Here is a 21,759-nt window from a genome sequence, read left to right as displayed (position 1 = left end):
CTGCAGATTATGGAACAAAACAAGTTATTCTAAACCAGCCTCCCCATCAGCCTGCAGTTGATCCAAGCTCTGGAATGCCAAATAAAAAGCTGAATAGCATGACAGAACTTTGCTCGCACCATTCCAGACTAATTTCGGGAATAGAGACAGATGGCACCACTGACTCAGAGGATCTCCAAAAGGCTCCCATCTCACAGCAATAACCTATGTCCCAGTCCTGTAGCAGTCTGTCATGCACACAAGCAGTATTTTTCAAGGACACAAGTGTCAAGCTGGTGCTGGTAAAAAAATGCAACAGCATTCTCTCATGGATAACTTCTTCTATTAAGACCTGTTTAAATTCTATTCAGCATTGTTTCACCAGTATGGACCTATGTGTGAGAAGGTAGTTCTTTAGGAAACAATGCTAGACAACATAAATTACTGCTTAATGTTCTACTTCTGACTAAGTTAAAATTGCCAAAAACCTTTCCAGGAAAGAAAAGCCCCAGGGGAAACATAAGTCTTGTGAGTTAGACCTCATGATTTTAAAGGAAATCAATTTCAACATCAAGGTTTGTTTAAAAAAAAAAAAGTTTCAATTTGGCTTTTCTAGGGTTTTTTTCTCAATTAATGCATTTGCAAAATGAAGTAGAACAGTCGTAGCCTTGTTCTTTACTGCCTCTTCAACATCTTTTCCATTTCCAAGTTGTAAAATTATCATCACTTCATTTCTAGTGTGGCAAAACAACTATGAAATTGTAATTGTATTTCTTTTCCCAAAAAGGAGCCACATCACAGATTGAAAAGCACACAGACAAACTCTGGATCGACATCCAGTTCTGTTCAGTGGTTCCTAGCTTAGGTATAGTACAAAGCTTAGGTAAAGTAAAAACTATGCAGAAACAAACTGCAGAGAAGAATGGTGCAAATGACAATTATAATGATGGTATTCTTAAAGCCACAATGCTGTAATGACACAAGCACGTTAAAGTTCTAGATAGTGATGTAGGCAAAACAGCATAGAATGAGACAATTACATTTTGAACCAAATTGCTATTTCAGGGAGTTGTTCTAAATGAAAGATTTAGATTATGCTTTTGTGTTCCTCGTTGCTGATACAGATACTTCTACTCTTAATTCAGCTCAGTGCAACAGACATAGTCACAGTCTACTTTCCATTTGCCCTCCTAACTCTGTGCACATTGCTCGTTTGGTATCCTTAAGATGCTCTATAGCTCTTCACTGTTCTGCATTCAGAGGTCCTAATGAAAGTCAGACTCTGTAGCCTGTCCTCCCACAGAAAACTACTAGTACACTTGACCACAATCTTTATTTGCTTTGTTGGCTTTCCTTCCTGCTCTATCTTTTCCTGAGGTTGTTTCTTAGTCTTTCTTCATATGGGCTGAAAGTACTCAACCCTCAGTCCCTTCCACTTCTCTCGCTATGTGTCAGCCAGGACACACAACTCCACAGATATGAACTCAAACATCTCCATGTTGGTAGATTACATGGAGATTTCCCCAGACTCCTGTTCAGTAACTTAAAACTACACTGTTTTATCTGGCCTAGAACTGAACAATGTTCCACTTTTACCAAAAGCCCAATGTATCAAGAAGAGCTGCTAAACTTATCATCCTTACCTCCATTTTCCAACACTGTGCATAACAGCACCAAGCTATTTATCACTATTCAGGCCCTGGTGTCATCCTTGCTTTTGACTGCTCTCAAGCACAACACATTTCAGCTCTGCTTACATCCTACAAATTACGTTTTCACGGTGTTGCGTAGATGATATATGCGGTTGATAGAGTGTGCTCACCAACGCAGCAAATTTTTCTTTCTAAAAACACAGAGACATGCCTTTTATACTTTTTCAGAGAATACATCAATGCTACAAATGTATGTGGTTGTTTTTTTTTTTTTTTCATCTGAGTCTTCATGTCTGCTTCCTTAGCCTGTGATATGATGAAAGATTAAAGAGTAGCTTATGAAACTTCACCACGGCAACTGCTGATGTCACTGGGAACTAGATTCCAACCAGGGCTTACAGAAAGATGAAAACCATATTGATAATTGACAATATTTTTGACATTATTCATCCAGCTAATTAAAGCACAACCCTATGCCATTACCTATGCTTAAAACTGAATGAACTAAAAATGCAGCATTATTAACTCAGTTGTTGGCATGATATTAACTTAGCCCACAGAAATTCAGCATTCATGGAAGGTACAGATTATTTACTCCTTTCCCAATCGAAAGCAGAAAAACAGAATTATTTATACAACAACTCCTTAATGCAGTGTCTTTGATTATGCTACTGAATAAAAAAAAAACGTGAATTTTTCCTCAGAAAATGAATGAATGCATTATATCCCACATACCGTAAAAGAAAGCAAGGTTTTTATCCATTTAATTGCAAGCACAGTTAAGCACCAAAGGAAGAGAGACACATGCTACTAGCTGGAACAGTTTTGCATGTAATGCATAAGCAGTAATTCTCCCTTTTGCACTGTATTTTATTTTTATTTTTATTTTTTAGAACAGGCAAGTCACCAAATTGTATGTGCACACCCCTTTTCGATTCTTCTGTGGCAAGTCACTGATAAAATAACTTTACAGTAGTTTGTTCCTCACAGTCTTCTGAAATGCAGTCAGCCCTATGGCATGCAGTTAAGGAGAACACCCACCACAAAAGCAAAATTCTTCGGGATGGAGCATAGAGATTTGATCAGGACTTCTAGCAGATTTCACGAAGAAAAAAATGCAATTAGAAAAGAGAGCAAACATCTGCATATGCTGCAAACATGTTGCATCATCTTTGAGAAACACCAGCAATAACATATGTGATTAAGTTTTGTATCTACCAGAACTTTGGTAGTATTTGGATGACAGGAATGAAAATGAACATAAAAGGATCACATTCTCCCTGCATTTAAGTAAAACCCCTGAGACTTTGGACTGTAACAGAGTCCTAGATAGAAAACCAAGAGGCTGCGCAGTCATGCTGCAATATTGCTGCTATCTTCAGGAAGGTATATCAGATCTCATTACAAAAATTGCATAAGGCAGTCAAAGGTAGGCTCTTAAAAGAAAATGTTTTAAGGTTTCCATATGAAAGCAATATAATTCATCAAGATTTAATGGGAGAGAATATCAACAGGATGAAGAGGAAAATATATCGTAAGGATAACATTGTAAGTTAGATACTATTTAGTTTGATTTATTTCCTGTAACTTGAAGTAAGAACAAGCATGGTCCTAGCTTTTCCCATGGATCATCAAATAGATTCATACTTAATTGGCTTTCCATGCACCTCTCTTTAAGGGCTTGAGTGCTACTTTCATTTGATACAGCATTGATTTTCTCTGAAGTTTCCTCTTACTACAGCTACCCTGATCAATTAGTGTTCTATAAATAAAGAGGTCAGATTTCTTTCACTGGTCTCATTAAACTGCACCCCTGCTGAATTTCTGTGGAGAACAGAATTGGATCATACTGAAAGCAATAGTATGAAGATGCCCTCAGGTTTTCCAGTGAAAATCAATTGCTGGATATTCATAATAAAATGATTTGAAAAGCAAGACTCAGCAAACCTTACTTGCAATTCTAAATAACTTAAAACCACCAAAGAGAAAGAATGGGAAAACAAGTGGGTAAAGGGCTCAGCCAGCTCCACAGTGATATATAATCCCTCATCAATTGTAACTACTTAACTGAATCACCTTGTAATGCAAATATCTTGCTGGAGTCTTGAGCAAACATATAAGTCACCATGTAGTGGTGGTGTGATTACCAAGCAAAGCTAAAAGCCACTGATAATATTTGGTGGTGTGAAACAGGTTAATTATCACAGGTATGACAATGTAGCTTTAAAAACCTATTTTAGAGAGGAAATTTTAGTGCAGAAGTGCAGAAAGTTGAAATTCAGCTTTCTGGATTTCTGGATTCTTCCAGAATGTTTAACAGATTCCTAAGAACCAACTTACACAAGCAAGATATTAACAAATACATTTGAAGACATTCTTTAACCTCAGATTGTATGTTATTCGAGTCAGCCATAACAATGAGTACCTATTTATAGTTGAAACTCAGGCCTAAACTGTGAGGCACCACATTCAATCTAATCCAAGAAGCAGTAAGCGTTATAGCATAGCCAGAACTGTCTGGGGTGAGATGTTGACACAGGACTTTGCCAGTTTCGAGTGTTGGATTACATGTTTGTTTTTTTTTTTGACTGAATCTACACTCAGACCTCCACAAAACGAAAGATAACTGCAGCCATCTCAGAGCTCAGTCCACATCCATGTTCGGATATTCATTACATTTAGACAAACATTAGTGCTCACTCTTTTTCATTGCAGAAGACACTGGAATGGATTACAAGCATTCCTATTCCATTCTACGCAATAATAACTCGAAATTGTTTTTTAGGAACTTCTTTCAATCTTCACAAAATACGCAGGAAATGAATGGAGAAATCTGTTTTGCCTTTGGTTAGTTTCTTTTCTGTGGGTTGTTTTTTTTATTGCTGTTGTTTTGTTTTGCTGTTCTTTTTTTGATATATTATCCAAGTTGTTTTTCTTTTACTTATTTTTTCCTTTAAAATGTAGTTTTCTTTACATGTTACAAATCTAAACTTGCAGATCCTGAGTGAGTTTAGAGCACTAGAGTAACACCTATTTAAACACAGTTGCAGCAATTAAAACAAATGAGAATCAAACCATTCTAATTTTTTATGATTATGAAACATAAGATAAGAAAAAAACATCTCCAGCTAAACAATATAATTACACATTTTTGTAGCAGTTCACCCAAGGAAGTCTCCTATGTGTGCTTTTTCAACATTAGGAATGTTTGCAGTTTTTCCCATATGACAACCACTTATAACCAAAGCCAAATTTTTGCTTATAAACTGAATTAAATTGGACTCAAAAAAAATAATTTTCATAGGAACTGAACCCTTGATAAGAAATATAAATGAATGAACAAAACAATCACAATAAATTGCACTATAATATTTTGGGGAGAGAGCACTGACAGTTTAGTTAATAAGACAGGGATGATGTGCAAAGACATCACGTAGAGAAGATAGTAACAGAAATCCAACTGTGCACAGCCTAATAAGATCACAGAGGATTTGTGAGTGTCACAGAAAACAAAGGTTATACTAATTTCAGAAAATAATTCCAAAAATGATCCAACATATCTTTCTGAGGTAAAACTAGAAGAAGTACATAAAAAATAGATAGATAACATAGGCAATCTGAACACTTTAACAAAAAGCAAATTTAAGTTCCAAACATAAGAAGGATTTTGCTGATGTTCATACTAAGAAAGAGACCACAAATATTACATCCCCTCTGGCAAACAAGACAGGAAGAATCTCCTTAGGTTCTGATTCCACATCATTGTTGCTGCAGATACTTCATCAAAATATGCATTTTTTTGCCTTACTGTGAATCAAAAACAGATATTCACACACCAGTTTCTGCTTTGGACTCAACAGCATCTGATGAAATAAAGAAGGGTTTATAGGGGGTGACATTACAAAATAAAAAAATAAGGATTAGCACTGAGAGAAAATCTGAAGAGAAAGTAGCCTTGGAAAGGTCTCCAAAGAATGAGCCATACCTGCCTTTAAGCCTTTACATTAAACTGTGCAAAGTAGTTGAAAATATAATACGTGAGAGCTAATCATGCCTTAGGAGGAAGGTGAACAATGACCTTAAAACATGTCTTCTGTCTCTGTCTTTACAATTTAGAACAAATTAGTTTTATTTCTGATATGGAAAAACTTACGATATGCAAGCAAAGAGAAATATTTAAGTCTTGATTGAAGAAAATCATTTCAAAAAATTATTATATATTTTAAAATTGAGGAATGGTCATAACCATATATTCACTGAGTATGGTCTACTAGAGACAGGAAGACAATGATGGAACCAAGAGTTAATTCCCTTTGCCAAGCTTATGATGCAAGCCCTTCTTTTTTCATGCTGGTGGCATTCACCTTAGCATAACTCTAACTCTTTAGCTTAACTAAGGCAATTTATTTATTATCATTATTTAATACAGATAGATTCAGTTCCCAAATTAAAAAAGAAAAATGAAAAGTCATTAGCGTTTAACAAAGGCTAATGAAAGAGATGGTATGTACATATAGAAAAAATCTCTTCTACGTTCTTTCTCTCAAGCAGCAATAATATTAATTGGATGCTTCTCTCTATTAACAGGATGATGGGGAATTGGTAACTATTTTCATTGGCCTTTACACTAATCGTGGCTAGCTTGTTAAAGCAGAAGAAATCTTCAGATATATCTTCCCTGATCATGCAGTGTCATTCCACTACCTCTGCCAGACGTTCCTGTTGTCTCCAGGCCCAATGAGCTCTGAGTCATCTATATCAAACAGACCAGCTTCAGTCTGAGCAACTGCAAGGACACTTTCTTTAACAGCTTTGTGGCCAGAGGCCTCGCTTATTTCATACATGAAGAGATCAGGACTCATTCTCTAATGTTGCTTTCCAGAGTGACACAAAAAGCAATGAGAACCCTGGTTACAGGGAGGCAGTAAGGAGATTTGAAGCTGACTAGATACCATATGTGGAGAATATTTGGACAGAGGGACAAGACAAGGCTGAGATCTCCTTAGGAATCTGGGATGATCTTACCATGCCATGCAATCACCCACAGCAGCTGAGATTTCAGAGCATGACACCAGTGAAGACTGGTACAAAATAAGACAATGTGGAAAGGAGTGGGATAAGGAATTAAGGCAGTGGCAGGACAGGGACAAAGGCTCAGGGGAAGAGGGCAGAAGGAACAGGCCTAAGAATCTGCCAGCTAGATCAAGGAGTCTGAATGAAAGCCAGGATCCTCACAACTCATCAAGCCTTGCTTACAGCAAATAGCTTCAGAACAATGGCAAAGTGCCCACTCTCTTCCTCATACTGCTTCAAAAAGAGGATGACAAACCACTACAATCAGTTACTCCACTAACTCCAGCAGCAGAATTTGCATGATGGATATTTAACCCCATTACAGGTCCTTGTGGCTTTCAGCAAAATACAATTTCTGGGGAGAAAGTTTTGTTGCTTCCTACCACTTATTTCAAAGAGGTAGCAGCCCACATAGAGACAGATGCAAAGAGCAATTAATGAGAAACTTTAAATTTACATAATGCTAGAATCCAGGCTCCTGGCTTGACAGTTCAGGATCAAATCTTCAAATCTTCCTCCTCACTGAGAGTCAAAGGCAGCTGGACAGGGAAAATATTAAAAGTGCACAAAAACAAGATCACAGTGGGCATCACAAATTAGTAGACATTTTTAGCAGTAATTTTTCAGTGGAATAGCTCTCACCTGGAGAGAAAAAAAGAGAGAGAGAAAAGAGTATCCCCATATCTTTAAAGTGTGTTTGTGTGAATAAATATATTAACATTAAAAAGGAATACAGTGCCTTTTATTGATGAGCATCATAACAAAATCTGGCAAGCAAATGAATTAGTCTGCCTTCAAATAATAGGTTTTTAACAGCATGGATTGTGCTGAAGAATAGCTGTGTCTATATAGACATGCCTGTAAGCAAATGCACTCAAGTTTCTTAACTGGCGGGTTTAGCCTATCCAAACATCAGGTGAAGAGCCAGCATTAACAATCAGCTCCAGCCCACTCTTTTTTCACAGCAAATAGCCAGCAAACCTTAAAAAAAGAAAAAAAATAGTATTTTCAGAGGCTCTTTGTTCTAGTAGATCCTGACAAATTGTTTGTTGCACAGATGTAATACAGAACTAGATGACTAAATTTCAGCACTGTATATGGATATTTAATAAAATGAAAATGAACCAACCATAATGTTCAGATCGGACTCCCTGTAAGATACTAATGAAGTTTATATTCAGAGAAAATGGGCATAGAAAGCCCTGTCCTTTTCATCACCGGATTCTACATGCTCTGGTCTCTTTTACTTCCACTTTACACTACTGAGGCAAATCTGACTGGGGATATTATGCTCACAATTCACAAGAACAGCTGACTGAAAGATGTTTTGGATAGCTATAGTAGCTGCAAATATGCTGTCTTTGTGATCTTTCTGTTTTATTTTCATGTTCACAGTAACCAGTTTGTTTTAGCTTGTGAATCCTCCCTCTGTTACAAAAAGAAGTCATGATCAGTTGAACGGCCTGCCTTGTCCCCACAAGGCTTTCACTATCTCCCTGTAAAAATCCTCAATTTGAAAGTCTTCTGTCTTCTGCGACAATACTGACTGTCCCCATATATGTTCAGTTTGCAGTGTAAACGTGTATTATCTCTTGTTCCCCAGTTTTTCACTTAGGCAAAATGCATTAATATTCAGCCTTCGATACTTACACAGTTTTGCAAAACCTATCTGTATGGGAACGTGCAAAATCAATCCGTATATAGTTTACAAGCACTACTGTGAGCTAAATAGAAATAAAGTATTCAAGAATGATTTAGAGTCCAAGTTTTTAAAATCCTAATTATCAGTTAATCAGCCATCATGCAGAGCGTTTCGTGTATGCCCACAACTTTCCAGTCTGCAAAAAACTTTCAATATAATTTTGAAATTGAATTTTTATTCTTTGACACTGTTTTTTAACTTCTTTCTGAAAACAACGGTGCCCTGATGAATAATAAAAGCCCAAGTAGCTATAAAGCAGCTATCACAAATAAAAGAATCATACCTAGAACCTCTTTCTTCCTTCTGCCCAAGTATTCCAAGCTATGAAAACAGAAAAAAGTAAGTGATAAAGAATCACAGAATTGCAGAGGTTGGAAGGGACATCAAGAAATCATCAAGGCCAACTCCCTTTTGAGGCACCTAAAGATTAGGACTGAATACTCTGGCGAGAGCCAGTACTTTGCCAGGTGCTAAGTCAGGACATGAGTTTAAGAGTTTCACTCTTGTGTATTTGATGCTTCCTTCTGCCCAGATTTCACAGCCTTGAGCTTTTAGGTACTCATATTTACCTAACTCAGACAAACCATTCTCAGAAAATAGAATACTACATGTTACATTTGCTTATGAGCTTATCCTTCATTACAGAAAGATATGGAATCTAAGTTTAAATTCTTTCTCACTGACTAGGAACAACATAAATCCCACACCCACTTGCATCCACAGTGAAGTGTATTGCTCTTTTCCACAAGGACAAGGCCGGTGAATCAGCCAGGACTGCAGTGTCAAGAATCCCAGCCAACTGCCTCAACCTCCACAGGAGACAATAACCGTTTCTTGGCTAGTAATCCCCTTTGATCTGAAAATCAAAAGCAGTCTACACTGCACCAGCTGGATGGCACGGCACAGTTGGAATGGATATGCTAGAAATTCATATTAGTTAATTGCTGAATCACAGATAATCACTGTCCTTTAAGATTAAAAAATTCCATAGCCAAAAGGTTATTTTCCTGAAAGCAGCTGCATGTGCTTTTAATATTTTTCTAATGTATTCAAGTTAATCAGGGGCATGATTCTTTTCATGCTCCCATTTAACACATACGTGTAGGCAAAGTGTAAAGCAGAGCCTGCATACAGTGGAAAGCTGTATGTATTTATTTATTATACTTTCAATAGACATTTCTTGAAAAATAAACAGTTATGAAGAGCCTGGAAATGCCATAGCTTGTAATAAGTTCAGTTTGGAACTTGCCATATTCTATTCACAATGAAAGTTAACCAAATAAAATGCAAATTTAGTAGATTTCATTGAGGAGGCAAAGAGACTTGGTTAATATCAAATATAGTGGTCACTAATCCCATTTCCCCTTCCCACCCAAGTAAGAAAAATATTTAAATTCTCTAAGTGGTAACTTTAAGCATCTTGAGCCCTGTTAAATCTTATAAGCCAAAGTAAATTCTATTTCTGTGATTAAACAGAGAGTATTTACAAAGATCACAAATAAATTGTGTGGCTGAGCTGCTTTTATTCTTCTTCATACTACCTCAGTACTTCTTACTTTAATGTTTTTCAGAATTATGTTTCTGCTACAAATTTTTGTTAAAAATAAAAGGCAATCATTATAGAGTGTAAGGAAATGGAATATTTTAGGCACTAAATGCTGCAAGAAGATGCAAGTAAATGCATCCCTTACCCAGGGTTTCTCTGCATAATCTTTCTACCAAGATATTCTCTTCTTTTCTTCCTCATCATAATTATTTCTGAAGGGAGGTTTGCTGTCCAAGATGATCAATGCAATTGGCTTGAGCCCTTTTCATTGATTCCAAGATAAATCTACATAGAGTTGCATCTCTACTTACTTGAAGTCAACAAGACTGGAGACAGTAAGAAAATGATGCCCTAGGTGCTTACCACTGTCAGATTGAGGATATTAGCACATACAAAACTGGGGACTGTTTTGTCTCCAGATGGGTAAACTAATCAAATGGACTTCACCTCAACTCAGCAATGAAACAACTAATGCCATGAGAACACAGTTTAAGAGTCCAACTAACGTATCCACTGACATCCTCAAAATAACTTCTGGTTAAAGTACAAGAAGAGACACCATAAGTTAAAAGCAAGGAGTACTGAAGTATTTATTCATGATCTAAATGAGAAAACAACTGCTAACTTTGAAAAGCAACACAAAGAAGAAAACAACATTGAAAACAATAGAAGAAAACGGGACTTTTAAAGCACAGAACCCACTGCTGCTTTGTGATATACATTTGAAACTAAGTACACCACTGCATAAGTAAGCACAACAAAATGAAAATTCAAATCATCATTAATGACTGTCACTACCTTTCTGTGTGCATCAGCAGGCTGCGTACTCTTTCAGCCATTTGAAGATTTAGATCAAAACTCCAAATTACTGCTATACATGTTTCTTCAAAATAGCAATATCAAAGCTCAATATCAAAGAAGCAAGTTCAAAGTTGAGGTTGCTATTCTGCTTTATAAGTAATAAAAACATAAAAAGGATGAAAATATCACAGAAAATAAATATATGTCCTTGAAAAATCAAAGTACACTACCTTGTTTAGTAGTGAATTACAGGTATTTTTAACACAGTATCTCAAGATTCTACAGGAAACAACCACTTCATGGATTCCAGTTTTTAATTTTAATAAGCATTAAAAAACCACAGGAGTCAACAGTATGTTTTCCACGTTTGTGCCTGTTCCACGTGAAGTACATGTAGAAGGAGCAGAAAGAAATTTAAATCACTGCATACTCAGTCCTAAAAGATGCCGCTCAAATTAATCCTAACCCAATAAAAAGTCAAGCACATGCTGGCCTTTCCATGAGTAAATACTATCTGTCCCACACTTTTCAGGCCAACTGATATAGTGTGAGTTTGTCACCAGTACAGCCAACAAAACAAATGGCCTAGCAAGGCAGCAGCACCCCACACTCTATTAGCCTGTTCAGAATGACAAATCAACTGATTGTTTTTAAGTTGCAGCTGCAGAAGCTATGGTCTGAATTTGCAGGAAGACAGTCACTTTGGGATAAAGACAGAGATATTCCCTCTTATTTATGGCAAAGAAGGAGCCTACATGCCAGAACTTAGTGCAGTTAGCAGACTGAGCTCACATATTAGCTTCCTCCACTGTAATTTGTCTGAAGATACATTAAGGTGCTAAGAGCCTTGCTATTTGGAAGAATGCATAATTCTTGTTTTTGTTTTGGTGCTTTCTTAGCCTTCCAGATTTACAATGAACTGCCAAAAAAAAAAAAAAAAGAATTGGGAAAAGAAAGAAAGAAGAGTATTACCTGAAGGCCCTCTATGGCTAACCTAAGCATACTTGGTGTGAGCTTGGAGGCCTGCTTGAAGGTGAAGTTGCTCCAGTCTATAATCAAAACAAATCCATTCACTTGAAGCTCAGGGTCTTCTATCATGGCTTCTAAAGAAAGAAGTATGGCGCGCAAAATATCCACCAATGTGTACCTGTGAATGTGAAAGCAAGAATCGGTTAAGCCATGTACATCAAGGTATGGTGGAAGTTCTGAACATTCCTCCTTTGCACTGTTTATCCAGAGTCCAACAGCATACGTAACTTCAGAAGTCGTGGATATGTAAGCTTAGGAAGATATCAAAAGCTTGGTTAGTTGACTTCATCCTCTGAGGAATGATTACATATTTCTAGACCATCAGCCAACCAAAAGAATACAAGAATATGAAACACCAAAAGCAAATTTGAACTTTTTTCTAGGAGACTGCCTAATTATTCTGGATATTATCTCAAATGTCTGTACAAATGTATATAAACAAATAGTATTTTCCTGAAATCATAATTATATCAAATCTGAGTCTAATACCAGAAGCATAGATCCAAAGTTTCCTCCTATATTTTCTTTTCAAATAATTGAAAAAATAGCCTCCCAAAATTACCCTATTAAAAAATGGAATTTCCACATGATCCTCTTACCCGTAATGTTTTCTCTTAAATCCACAAAGAAGGCTGATCTGTAATGAGCCTCAAGGATCTCAAAAGTGGAAAGTAACATACAATAGGGTTGGAGTGCCTCTGGTTAAGAGTAATAGCCTTTGTCTGGTGTCTCTGGTCCTTTCCATAAGGCCCTGTGACATTATCAAACACAGAAGTTCTCAGTGTTCTGAACTTTCAGAGAAATCTCCACTATATTGTATATCCAGCAAAAAGTACATATGCCTATTTCAATATTGCATTAAATTGTATTAAATGTTACTTCTTTTAATACAGTGTGTGCACTGTTCCATTATACACAATACAATGTTTTGAAAGAAGGAAAAAAATGTGATAGTCATCTGATCCAGCTAACTTCTCACATTTTTCCACGTAGTTTTGTTTTAGCCTAATAAAAGTTGAGGAATCTCCTGAGTCCCGGGAAAGGGGGTTATTAATGTCAGCCTAACTCAAGTCAACAAGAAAAAGCTTGTTTTCCTCTGAAAAGAATAGGGGAACTATTGTTTACTATGATATTTCTCTTCATTTTAAAAACTCTTTCTTTGATTTGAATTTGGTTTGGTTGACTAGGATAAGAGTTTTCATATTCTCCTCTCTCTATTTTCCACTTTTCTGAGAAGTCACTTTTTTCTAATTTTTTACTGTTCAAAGAGCTCACATTTGCAGGTAGTTTTGTATGTCCCTTTTATTGTTCAGATTTTTCCAGTAGGGAGAGAGAACTGCAGAAGAAAAATTCTTCTCTGTAATTTCCCTATGGAAGTCCTCAAAATTCTGAAATTCTCTATTTCCTTTTGGCAAGAAAAAAAAAGAAAAAAGAAAAGGCCATTACTGAAAATGGAAATTTTTCCACAGGGAGATCAAAGAGCTGTAATCCCAGGACCCCATTTCTGCAGAAGGTACAGTGAAGCAAGCCTGGGTAAAGCTTCCCACAGGCACAGACAGTGCCTCAGGCTTGGCCCAGTTGATGCTCTCTCCCTCTCTCCAGGCAAAACAGCTCCCCTAGCCCAATTGCTGCATGCAACATCCATTAGGGAGGCGGAAATGCCAAAGTTGCTGTTGATGTCTCTGAACAAGCAACAAATATCCACAACTCTGTAGTGTAAAAAGTGACTTGAAGAAAAATGAAATAATCCATCGTCTCTTTCCTGACCGAAGTGAAATATGTTCAGGGTGTTCTGCAGCAGGAAGGCTACAGAAGATTACACTGGCACTAAAATGGTCTTAATGCACCTTGAGTCACCAGTTAACCTATCCGCTACAGCACAGGCATGCAAAGACATTAGGGGATGCCTAATCAAGAAGAGTACTGAAGTTCCCCTGTATGGTCAATGTCTTGTATAACTGCCAGAATTAGGATCAAAGCATACTTTGTCTGAGGGGGTGAGGTACACAGCATTGTGTTTGGGTTCAGGGGCAGGGCTGGAGAGTGCCCAACTGCCTTCAAAACCAATGGGGCATGTCTCAGAATTAGTATTTTTTAATATAAAATTAGATAGAAATACACTCTGTAAGAGATCTTCCAAGGGGAAAGGTGGCACAGAGAAGGAAAGCATCCCCAGGTGAGGCAATGTGACAGCAGCTATTTACAAATATCTCAGCCTTAGGAAGACCTTCTATCAGATCTCATATTTACAAGAAAAATAAATTGGAATTACTCAAATTATACAGTTAGCCTCAATCCCACTTGCCATATGTGCTACCTTATTTAGGTGACCTTATTGTCCATGACAGGGGCTCCACAAAGCAGGAGGCTAGTGGAAACACCAACCTCCAGTTCAAGATTCCCAGTTTCCTGCAATAGATCCCTAAACACTCTCCCTATGGGACTTTAAAAAGATATTGTATGCCTTAGATTAATGGCTCTCTGGTGGCAAAAGGCTACTTTGCTTTGTTTGATCAGTTCTGTAAACAGTACATCTTTATTTATTTACATATATATATATATATACTTGAATTATATATGTATATATATGTACCTAATAATATCCTGAAATTGCTCAAGACAGTGGGAAAACTGTTAGATATCAACAAGGACTTCAGCCACCACAGAGAGTAACCAATAGCCACAGGGCTGGGTCTCCACAAATCTATGTATAGTATATTCACCATCGCCTATTGCATGTTTGCTTAGTGTGAGAAATACTGTCTACAGTGACAATGACAATGTTGTATGTTTACCCAATGTAAAAAACAAAAGGTTGTTTTCTCATTGAAAACAACATCCTGAAGAACAAATATCTAGCTAGAAGCAAGCAACAACTCTCTCTGTCAAAGGGAAGTATCTGAGATACTCATTTAAGTCTGAAAATCCACATTAGGTTTACACAGGGACTTGACACTGATAACCAAGTTTCCCTCCTCTAATATGCTTTAGGGCAATTAGCTGGAAATAAGAGTGATCTTTCATTCTGTAATGGACCTCCTCTTCTGCTTCTGATACATTACTTAAGTACAGTACAGAAAACCAGACAAGAAACACAAATCCATTAATGGATATTTAAAGCAGCTTTTCTGCTGGACACATGCTGAGGTAAGCCAGAAATGTGAGCTTGGTGTGATAGATGAAATCTCAGGTGCTGCAAATGGCAAGCTGAGTACTGAATGTACTACCTGAACAATCCAAGCAAATGAAATATGATTAAGGAAACTATAGTAAAGCTTTCACACAGTAGACTTATTTATGTACAGACAGCTACATGTTGTCCAGCATTTCACCTCACTGCTACTACTGCTCACATTTGCACCAGGATGCACAGGCTTTACCACAACAGGTGCTCTCCAATCATAGCTGGGCATTAGGGACATGAAAATCCCACATAAACAGAAGGTGGAAAAATTTACTTGATTCAGATACACAAAAAAAACACACATCAAGCTAACTTATGGCTATTCCATTGCCTACAACCAACCACAAGCTAACCCAAATGGCACTGAACTTCTTTACATAATCTCACACAAACTATCTGATACAGCCAATCTCCAGACAAGCTCTGGAAATTTAACCAGTAGGTAAGACAACTGCAATATTACCCTGGATAAATAACATCTGAGAATTGGGAGCTGTTTTTCACAACAGCCATGTGATCTTACTGCTGCATTAGTTATTCCACATAGGGAACTGCTTCCCCATAATTAGCTTTGTTCCAGCCAAAACCTTGATAGAAATATTTGCCAAAATACTTATCATTTCAGCTTTCAGAGATGTGTGATGAAATGTACTTTGCACCTTTACAGCTAAAAGCTGAACTCCCAATCCTTCACGAATTGTGAGCCTCTGAAAAACTAGTATACTGGTTTGAGAAATATGCATTATTCTGCATTTAATAAATTATATTTCTGCAGAAATACAGCACCAAGAGCACTATGTAAAAGCTGATGCAGAAATTGCAGCTTTTAGGTGATATTCAAATTACTGGTTTAATGCAGGCTTTTACTTTAATATTTTGCAGATTACCATCAACTTCTACAAACTCCAAGTAGGTAGCTTATTTTTCTTAGAAAAAGCCTTTCTCTAGGTAAGATAGTGTTAACTTCCAGTCCTTGGGATTGCACTGCTGAAGCTTTCACTCCACACTGAAATTATATTCTATATAGATACAGAAATACAACCAATGAAAAGGGAGAAAAGCAGGATGAGAGCTACTAGTGACTGTGAAATAAATTTGGTACAAAGTGGCTCTGATCGCTTTTCTATACTTTAAAGCAAAAAGAAAAAAATATAACATATTAACCTTTAATGTAAAGAGAACTAAATATGAAGAAAAGACACAATCATTTTATTCTTACTGATGTGTGCTAAGTTGCAGTGCTTATTTAGGAGACCCTCATTTCACTCTGGTCCCAGTTCCAAGGCACTGGCTGCAGAGCTGTTGGAAGCAGGGTGCACTAGCAGCCTTACTGCTGTGCATGTCTTGAGGCAGCCTGGAGGTGAGCTGGGCACAGACAAGTCCTGCTTTATTTATGCCCAACGTTCCCTTGTTCCAGCAGACTCTTCCAGCACACTCTGTAGCTAGCAAGGTACCACTAATTCCTAGGATAATCTAGAACTCATGGCTAATTTATATGTATTTAATGTCCTCTATTTATAGAGTCATGCTTAATTCAATGAAGAGCTCAGACAACTTCTTTAGCCTGGCTGTTAAAGTGAGTAACACAAGCTGAAAATACATCATCACATACATAATACACTCGTAATATTCCTTTTCTATGTCAACCCCAGCTTGAGTCCAAATGAGGTGGGGACCAGCGTGTAGATACACTCTACTGCCTCCTGAAATGTTCTGTTCCAGTTGACTTTGAGGCAATGAGACTAGAAAGGCTTGACAAGTTAATAGCCATGCTGACAGTGATTCTTATAAATTTAAGAGGGCTACCATTTCTACAGCAACAAGGCCTGCTAGAGTAATCACTCACTGAGGCCTTGATTTGTCAAGAACAGAACAGCTCAACCTGCTGAACATCCCACTCTCTTGTTATTTAACAGTGGCAGCAATTTACAGAATAGTTCTATGAGAATTTTTTAAGGGATACAAACAGCATCAAAGTTTTCAAATGGTTTATAGGAAAAACAGTCTGGAAGACATTCTTGGTAGTACTTCACTACAATCTTTCACCTTTTAACTCTGCTACCAGAAGCCACTGTGGTTTCCACATGGCCAAGAGAAGGACAGGATAGGGAGAACACAGGAGACAGAAGTCTTGTCAAATCTAGCGGACAGCTGTTTTTAATACCAAACATCTTTGGTGATAGGTGGCAACCACCACATCTTATGTTTAGACACATTTTAATTCCAGCCAGTTCACATTCAAATTGAACAACAGATAATCCAATTTGGCAGTTATCCTATTGTCTTAATTGCCATCCTACCCACAATATCAAAAAGTTTTAAGTTAACTTGAGGATTAAAACTGGGTGGAATGATTATGTCACTCAAGGTGCAAACTGTTAACTAGAAGACATAAATGACAAATCCTTTGCTTGAATTTAAACCACATGTCTCCTGAAAGTGCCAAACATGTATAGAATCCACAACTTGTATTTTAAAATCATCTCTGTCTTGGCAAGTAAAGATTTCTTTCAAATGAGCCATTGTGCCACTGTGGCTTAAAGGAGAAAGCTATCTGAGTCTGAGCCATCATCTCACTTCTAATCTACTGTTCTGGCTTAATAATTTTTTCACAATTTCAGTGAAAGAAGAGCCCTCAAGATATACACAAGGTATACACACTCAGATTTCCTTGCTTCATGGTCACTACACCACAGACAAGAACCATGAATTAGTGCACTTGTCTCCTGCACTTTCTAGGAAATCTCTGAGATAGCTAATACAAGGAAAGAGCTCAAGAAAATAGCATCAAAATGGACCAATTTTATGAGGAGCTTGTGCACAGATGCTACAAAGCATACTGAAGAACGTGAACAGCAAAAGATCCTTTGCTGTGAGAGCTGAAGTTATTCATGCCATTAACCCAAAACAACTTCACCATCTGGACATGTGAAAAAGTGGAATCTTCAAATGCAAATACACACCTACAAGCCACACACAGATATGAATCCATGGCCTGGAAGCTCATATGGGAGGCTGATCCCACTACCCCAAGTGTCATCTTGGCAAGAATGATGGAGAGTGAACAGGGTCTGGAAAGCTGTTGGGCTACTTGATCCTGATTTAGTTGTTCAGATGGAAGGACAGCTGGTACAGTTATCAGGCCCTGCTTTAATTTAATGATTTAACACTGAGTAGACGGGTTTGTTTTACCATAGGAATTCTTGCCTCCCATGCTTTTCATTCTAATTGGAACAGTGTAAATGATAAGACTACTGATGCTAAATAAATTACTTATAGCATGTCTGAAACTCATCTAAAAAAGAAAAAAAAAACTCAGAACTTTTTATTTCTAATGGTTCCATGCTGGCCATAATAAATTTGGAGACTTGCTGCGCTCTATTCACTTAGTTTATGAAGCATGTAATAAGGTCCTAACAAAACAAACTTTGAAAAGGAATCCTCCCAGCACTGCTGTCAGAGGAACACTATTTACTTGCTTCATTATTTCAAATCAGTTAGAGCATGAGCTTGAGACATACTGTGCAGAAACCTCAGTGTGCTCCCCACACAATACCGCATAGATGCAGCTGCTGGACAACAGATAATGGAAATGGATAATTAGGAAGAAAGAGTGGCCTAGCTTCATTCCCAGGTCTGTTGCTGATGTGTACTGAGCCTTGGAGCAAGCCACTCCCCACAGCTAGGCTCCAGGGCTCTCCCCTTTGTCTGTGCTGTGGTCTCAAAATGAATCTCTCAGCCAGAGGAGAGCATGCTTGAGGCATGTGCTGCTGAGGAGCAGGAGCTCTGCTGCAGACATGGCCATTGGGTATGCTGGTGGACCTCAGTCACTCTGCTGTTGTAAGATAAAGAATTGTACCAACAGCACTTACGGACAAAAATCACAGTAAATGTACTGTTGTGTCAGCTGGTCTCCTGCAATTTAAATATCAGCACAATCAAAATTAAGAAGAAAATGAAGTTATTCTATTCACATGGCAATATAATACAAATATATATATATATGTTTTTTGCAGTGCTAATCTGTCTAAGCTCAGGTTACACAAAACCACAGAATCATAGGGGTTGAAAAGGACCTCAGGGGATCATATATTCCACCTCCCCTGCTAAAGCAGGTTCCTTAGGGTAGGTTTCCAGTTCTTGGTATTCATCTGATTAAGTGCTGATGATCTGCAAAGTGTCAGAAAGTTTCAGGAATTTTCTTCGTTACTGAGAAATAATGGTATTTAGCAGTCCTTGCTATCTTAAACATGGGAAATTCTTCATGGTAGATGCATGATTTAATAAACGGCCCAAACATCCACTCCTCTGCTAACTCCTCCTTTGCTGATTTTAAGAGTTTGTGGAGCTGTTTTTAAAATAAGAATTTGACCTGGTCCCTAGGAAGGACAATGAAGCTCCTCAGAGTCCCCAGCCACATCACCCTGGCTCATCACTTATCATCAGTGGCTCCATATGCCAGAAAACCACACCAGAGTGAGGATCTGGCCCCAGGTCTGCCCACCTCCATCTATATTTTCCTGGTCAGTGTGGTGGTGGGTACAGTTTCAATTTGTGCTAGACAGCAACTTTCTGACCCCTGGGTACAACCCAAGGGCTAGCAGGGGCAAGGAAGCTTCTCTGGCAGACAGCATGTATGTGGCCACTCTATCTGGAGAAAGAAAGGCACAGCAGGCAGAGATCCACTCCAGCTGAAGCACCCACTGGTAATGGGAGCAGAATGAGCCCCCTCCCACAATGGCCATGGACAGCCTGTGGGAGGGCCTTGCACAAACACTTATACTTCTGCACCCATTCTATCCACTATGATCAACATTTGTGTCCTGCCCGTTTCAAAGCAGCTGAGGGAGATCCCTCAGTGCTCAGCACTGCCACTGCCCAGATTGTGTTGTCTGTATAGGATAATGTGGGTGAAGGCAACTAGCAGGTGTTTTGATTTTCTCACTAAGTCCTGCAGATCTTAAATCTGCATGCACTGAAGACCCTGGAGAAGCCTAGAGATGCAGTGCTCAAAGCTGCAGGTTTTGGAGTCCTCTCTTTATGGATGCACACACTTACATGTTCTGAAGTCAAGCTGTGTTGGTGATTTACGACTGCAGGAGAAAATAGGCATGGCATCTGACAGTCTTATAATACCCAGCCAAAAGCTAAAAGAAAGGGCCCTAATGATAGGCAGTTTTCTGGCCAGCCTGCCAAGTCATCTTCAGGCTAGAGCAGTCCCCAGAAGAATGAGATTATTCTGGAGACTGCATCAGCCTCCTTCAACCTGCCACCAGAGCTTTGTATGCCTGGATCATACCAGCAAGTGGATTCACACTCAGAGTAGCATGAGTGGGGAAAAGAAATGGTTGCTATAACTTTCATCCCAGCATTTCCAGGTGGCTCAGAAAGGGCTTTCTTTAGATGAGGGAAAGGATTTGGAGCCTCAGCTTTTTGCACGGGCAAACTTCTCAGCTCCAAAACCATGATGGATACCCTTGATTTGCAAAGAGTATCTCCCACTTTGTCCTATTGTACCTGAGCAGCTCTGTGTGTGCTGAAGCAGGGAGACCAGCACAATGAGTGCAGCCAGCCTTTGTCAGGGTCGAGCATAGCATCTGCCATATCAACCCCTGTGGTGAAGGGGAAGCAGATGGGCATAAACCCCAAAGCACCTGACTGAGAAGAGCACCTGAGCAGCTCCCAAAAATTCAGAGCCTAAAGGATGAAAGGGCTGAAGAGGTGCTAAGTCATCAAATACATTTCTTTTCTTCCCTTACCTCCAGGCTGCTGCCCTGCTCATGTGTCCCACTGTCCACCCACCCACTCCCTCTGCTCTGGCACAGCTTTTCCCACGCATCCCCCTGGGGAAGAAGGGATAAAAGCAGGCAGGTGGCCCCGCATTTACCTGCTCTGGTCCCAGTTGGCAGCAAAAAGGACGAGGATCTTCCTGCCATAGTGGTCCAGGTTGGCTAGCCCGCCAGGGAAACCATCCTTCAGCGCCTGTTTGATGCCCGGGTCGGTGGCCTTGAAGCTCTTGAACATGTCCAGGTTCTGCTGGCGGTACTCAAAGTATTGGGCCAGGAGGCGAAACGCCTCGAAGTGTTGAAACTTCCTGGCCCGCAGGAACCGTAGGATGAAGGCATCATCGGTGCGGAGGAAGCCGATGTCCGGCCGGGTGATGACCATGTCCCGCACCTCCTGGATGTCCTGGTGCAAGGTGTCGGGGTTCTCGTTCAGCTCCAGCCGGGCTTTCTCCAGAGTCTCAGGGGAGAGCCCTGCCTGTAAGTGAGTCATGGCGCTGCCCTCCTCCTCCTCCTCCTCCTGCTGCCGCCCGCGCTCCTCAGCCTCCCGCACGCCGGTCCCGAGGCGCGGAGCCGGGCACGGCAAATCGCCGCTCCCCGCCGCCGGGCCGCGTCCCGCCGTTCTCCGGCCCGCTCCGGAGGTTCCCGGGTCCCGGGGGCTGCTGACTCCCCCCGCCGGCACCGCGACGCCCCCGGCTGCTGGCGGAGTCGCGTTATCTCTCCCGCATAGCGCCCTCCCCGCGGCGGGCTTCTCCGGGCCGCATCTTCCCCGCAGCCTCTCAGCGGAGGCGCCGCCGCCCGCCACCGGGGACGGGGCTGCGGGCTGACGGCTGCCGCTCGCCCCGCTGCCGGTGCCGCGGAAAGAGCCGCTAGGCAGGGCGAGCGGAGTCGGGGGCTGCTCCCCCGGCCCAGGTGTGGCAAGGGAGCTGCCCTCCCCGCCGCGGCACCATCTACGAGAAATCAGCTCTCGCCCAGTTTCGGAAGCTTCTTCGTGGGAGGGAAAAAAAAAA

At 39.7% G+C, this 21,759-nt stretch overlaps 1 protein-coding gene across 1 annotated transcript in view; it reads right to left on the bottom strand.

Annotated features, from left to right (window-relative positions):
• Positions 1 to 21,242, bottom strand: part of CLVS2 (clavesin 2) — a 48,015-nt gene extending 26,773 nt beyond the window's left edge. The window contains exons 1-2 of the mRNA XM_042893363.1: positions 20,854 to 21,242; positions 11,726 to 11,900 (exon numbers count right to left, since the gene is read on the bottom strand). Coding sequence (XP_042749297.1) covers positions 11,726 to 11,900; positions 20,854 to 21,242 — 564 coding nt within the window. The remainder of the gene's footprint in view (positions 1 to 11,725; positions 11,901 to 20,853) is intronic.
• Between the last annotated feature and the right edge of the window lie 517 nt (positions 21,243 to 21,759).

The sequence above is a fragment of the Lagopus leucura genome, unplaced genomic scaffold, assembly GCF_019238085.1.
Source record: "Lagopus leucura isolate 7727_CA_CO unplaced genomic scaffold, USGS_WTPT01 Super-Scaffold_73, whole genome shotgun sequence".
In the NCBI taxonomy this organism is placed as follows: domain Eukaryota; kingdom Metazoa; phylum Chordata; class Aves; order Galliformes; family Phasianidae; genus Lagopus; species Lagopus leucura.
This window is presented reverse-complemented; position numbering and strand designations above follow the sequence as displayed.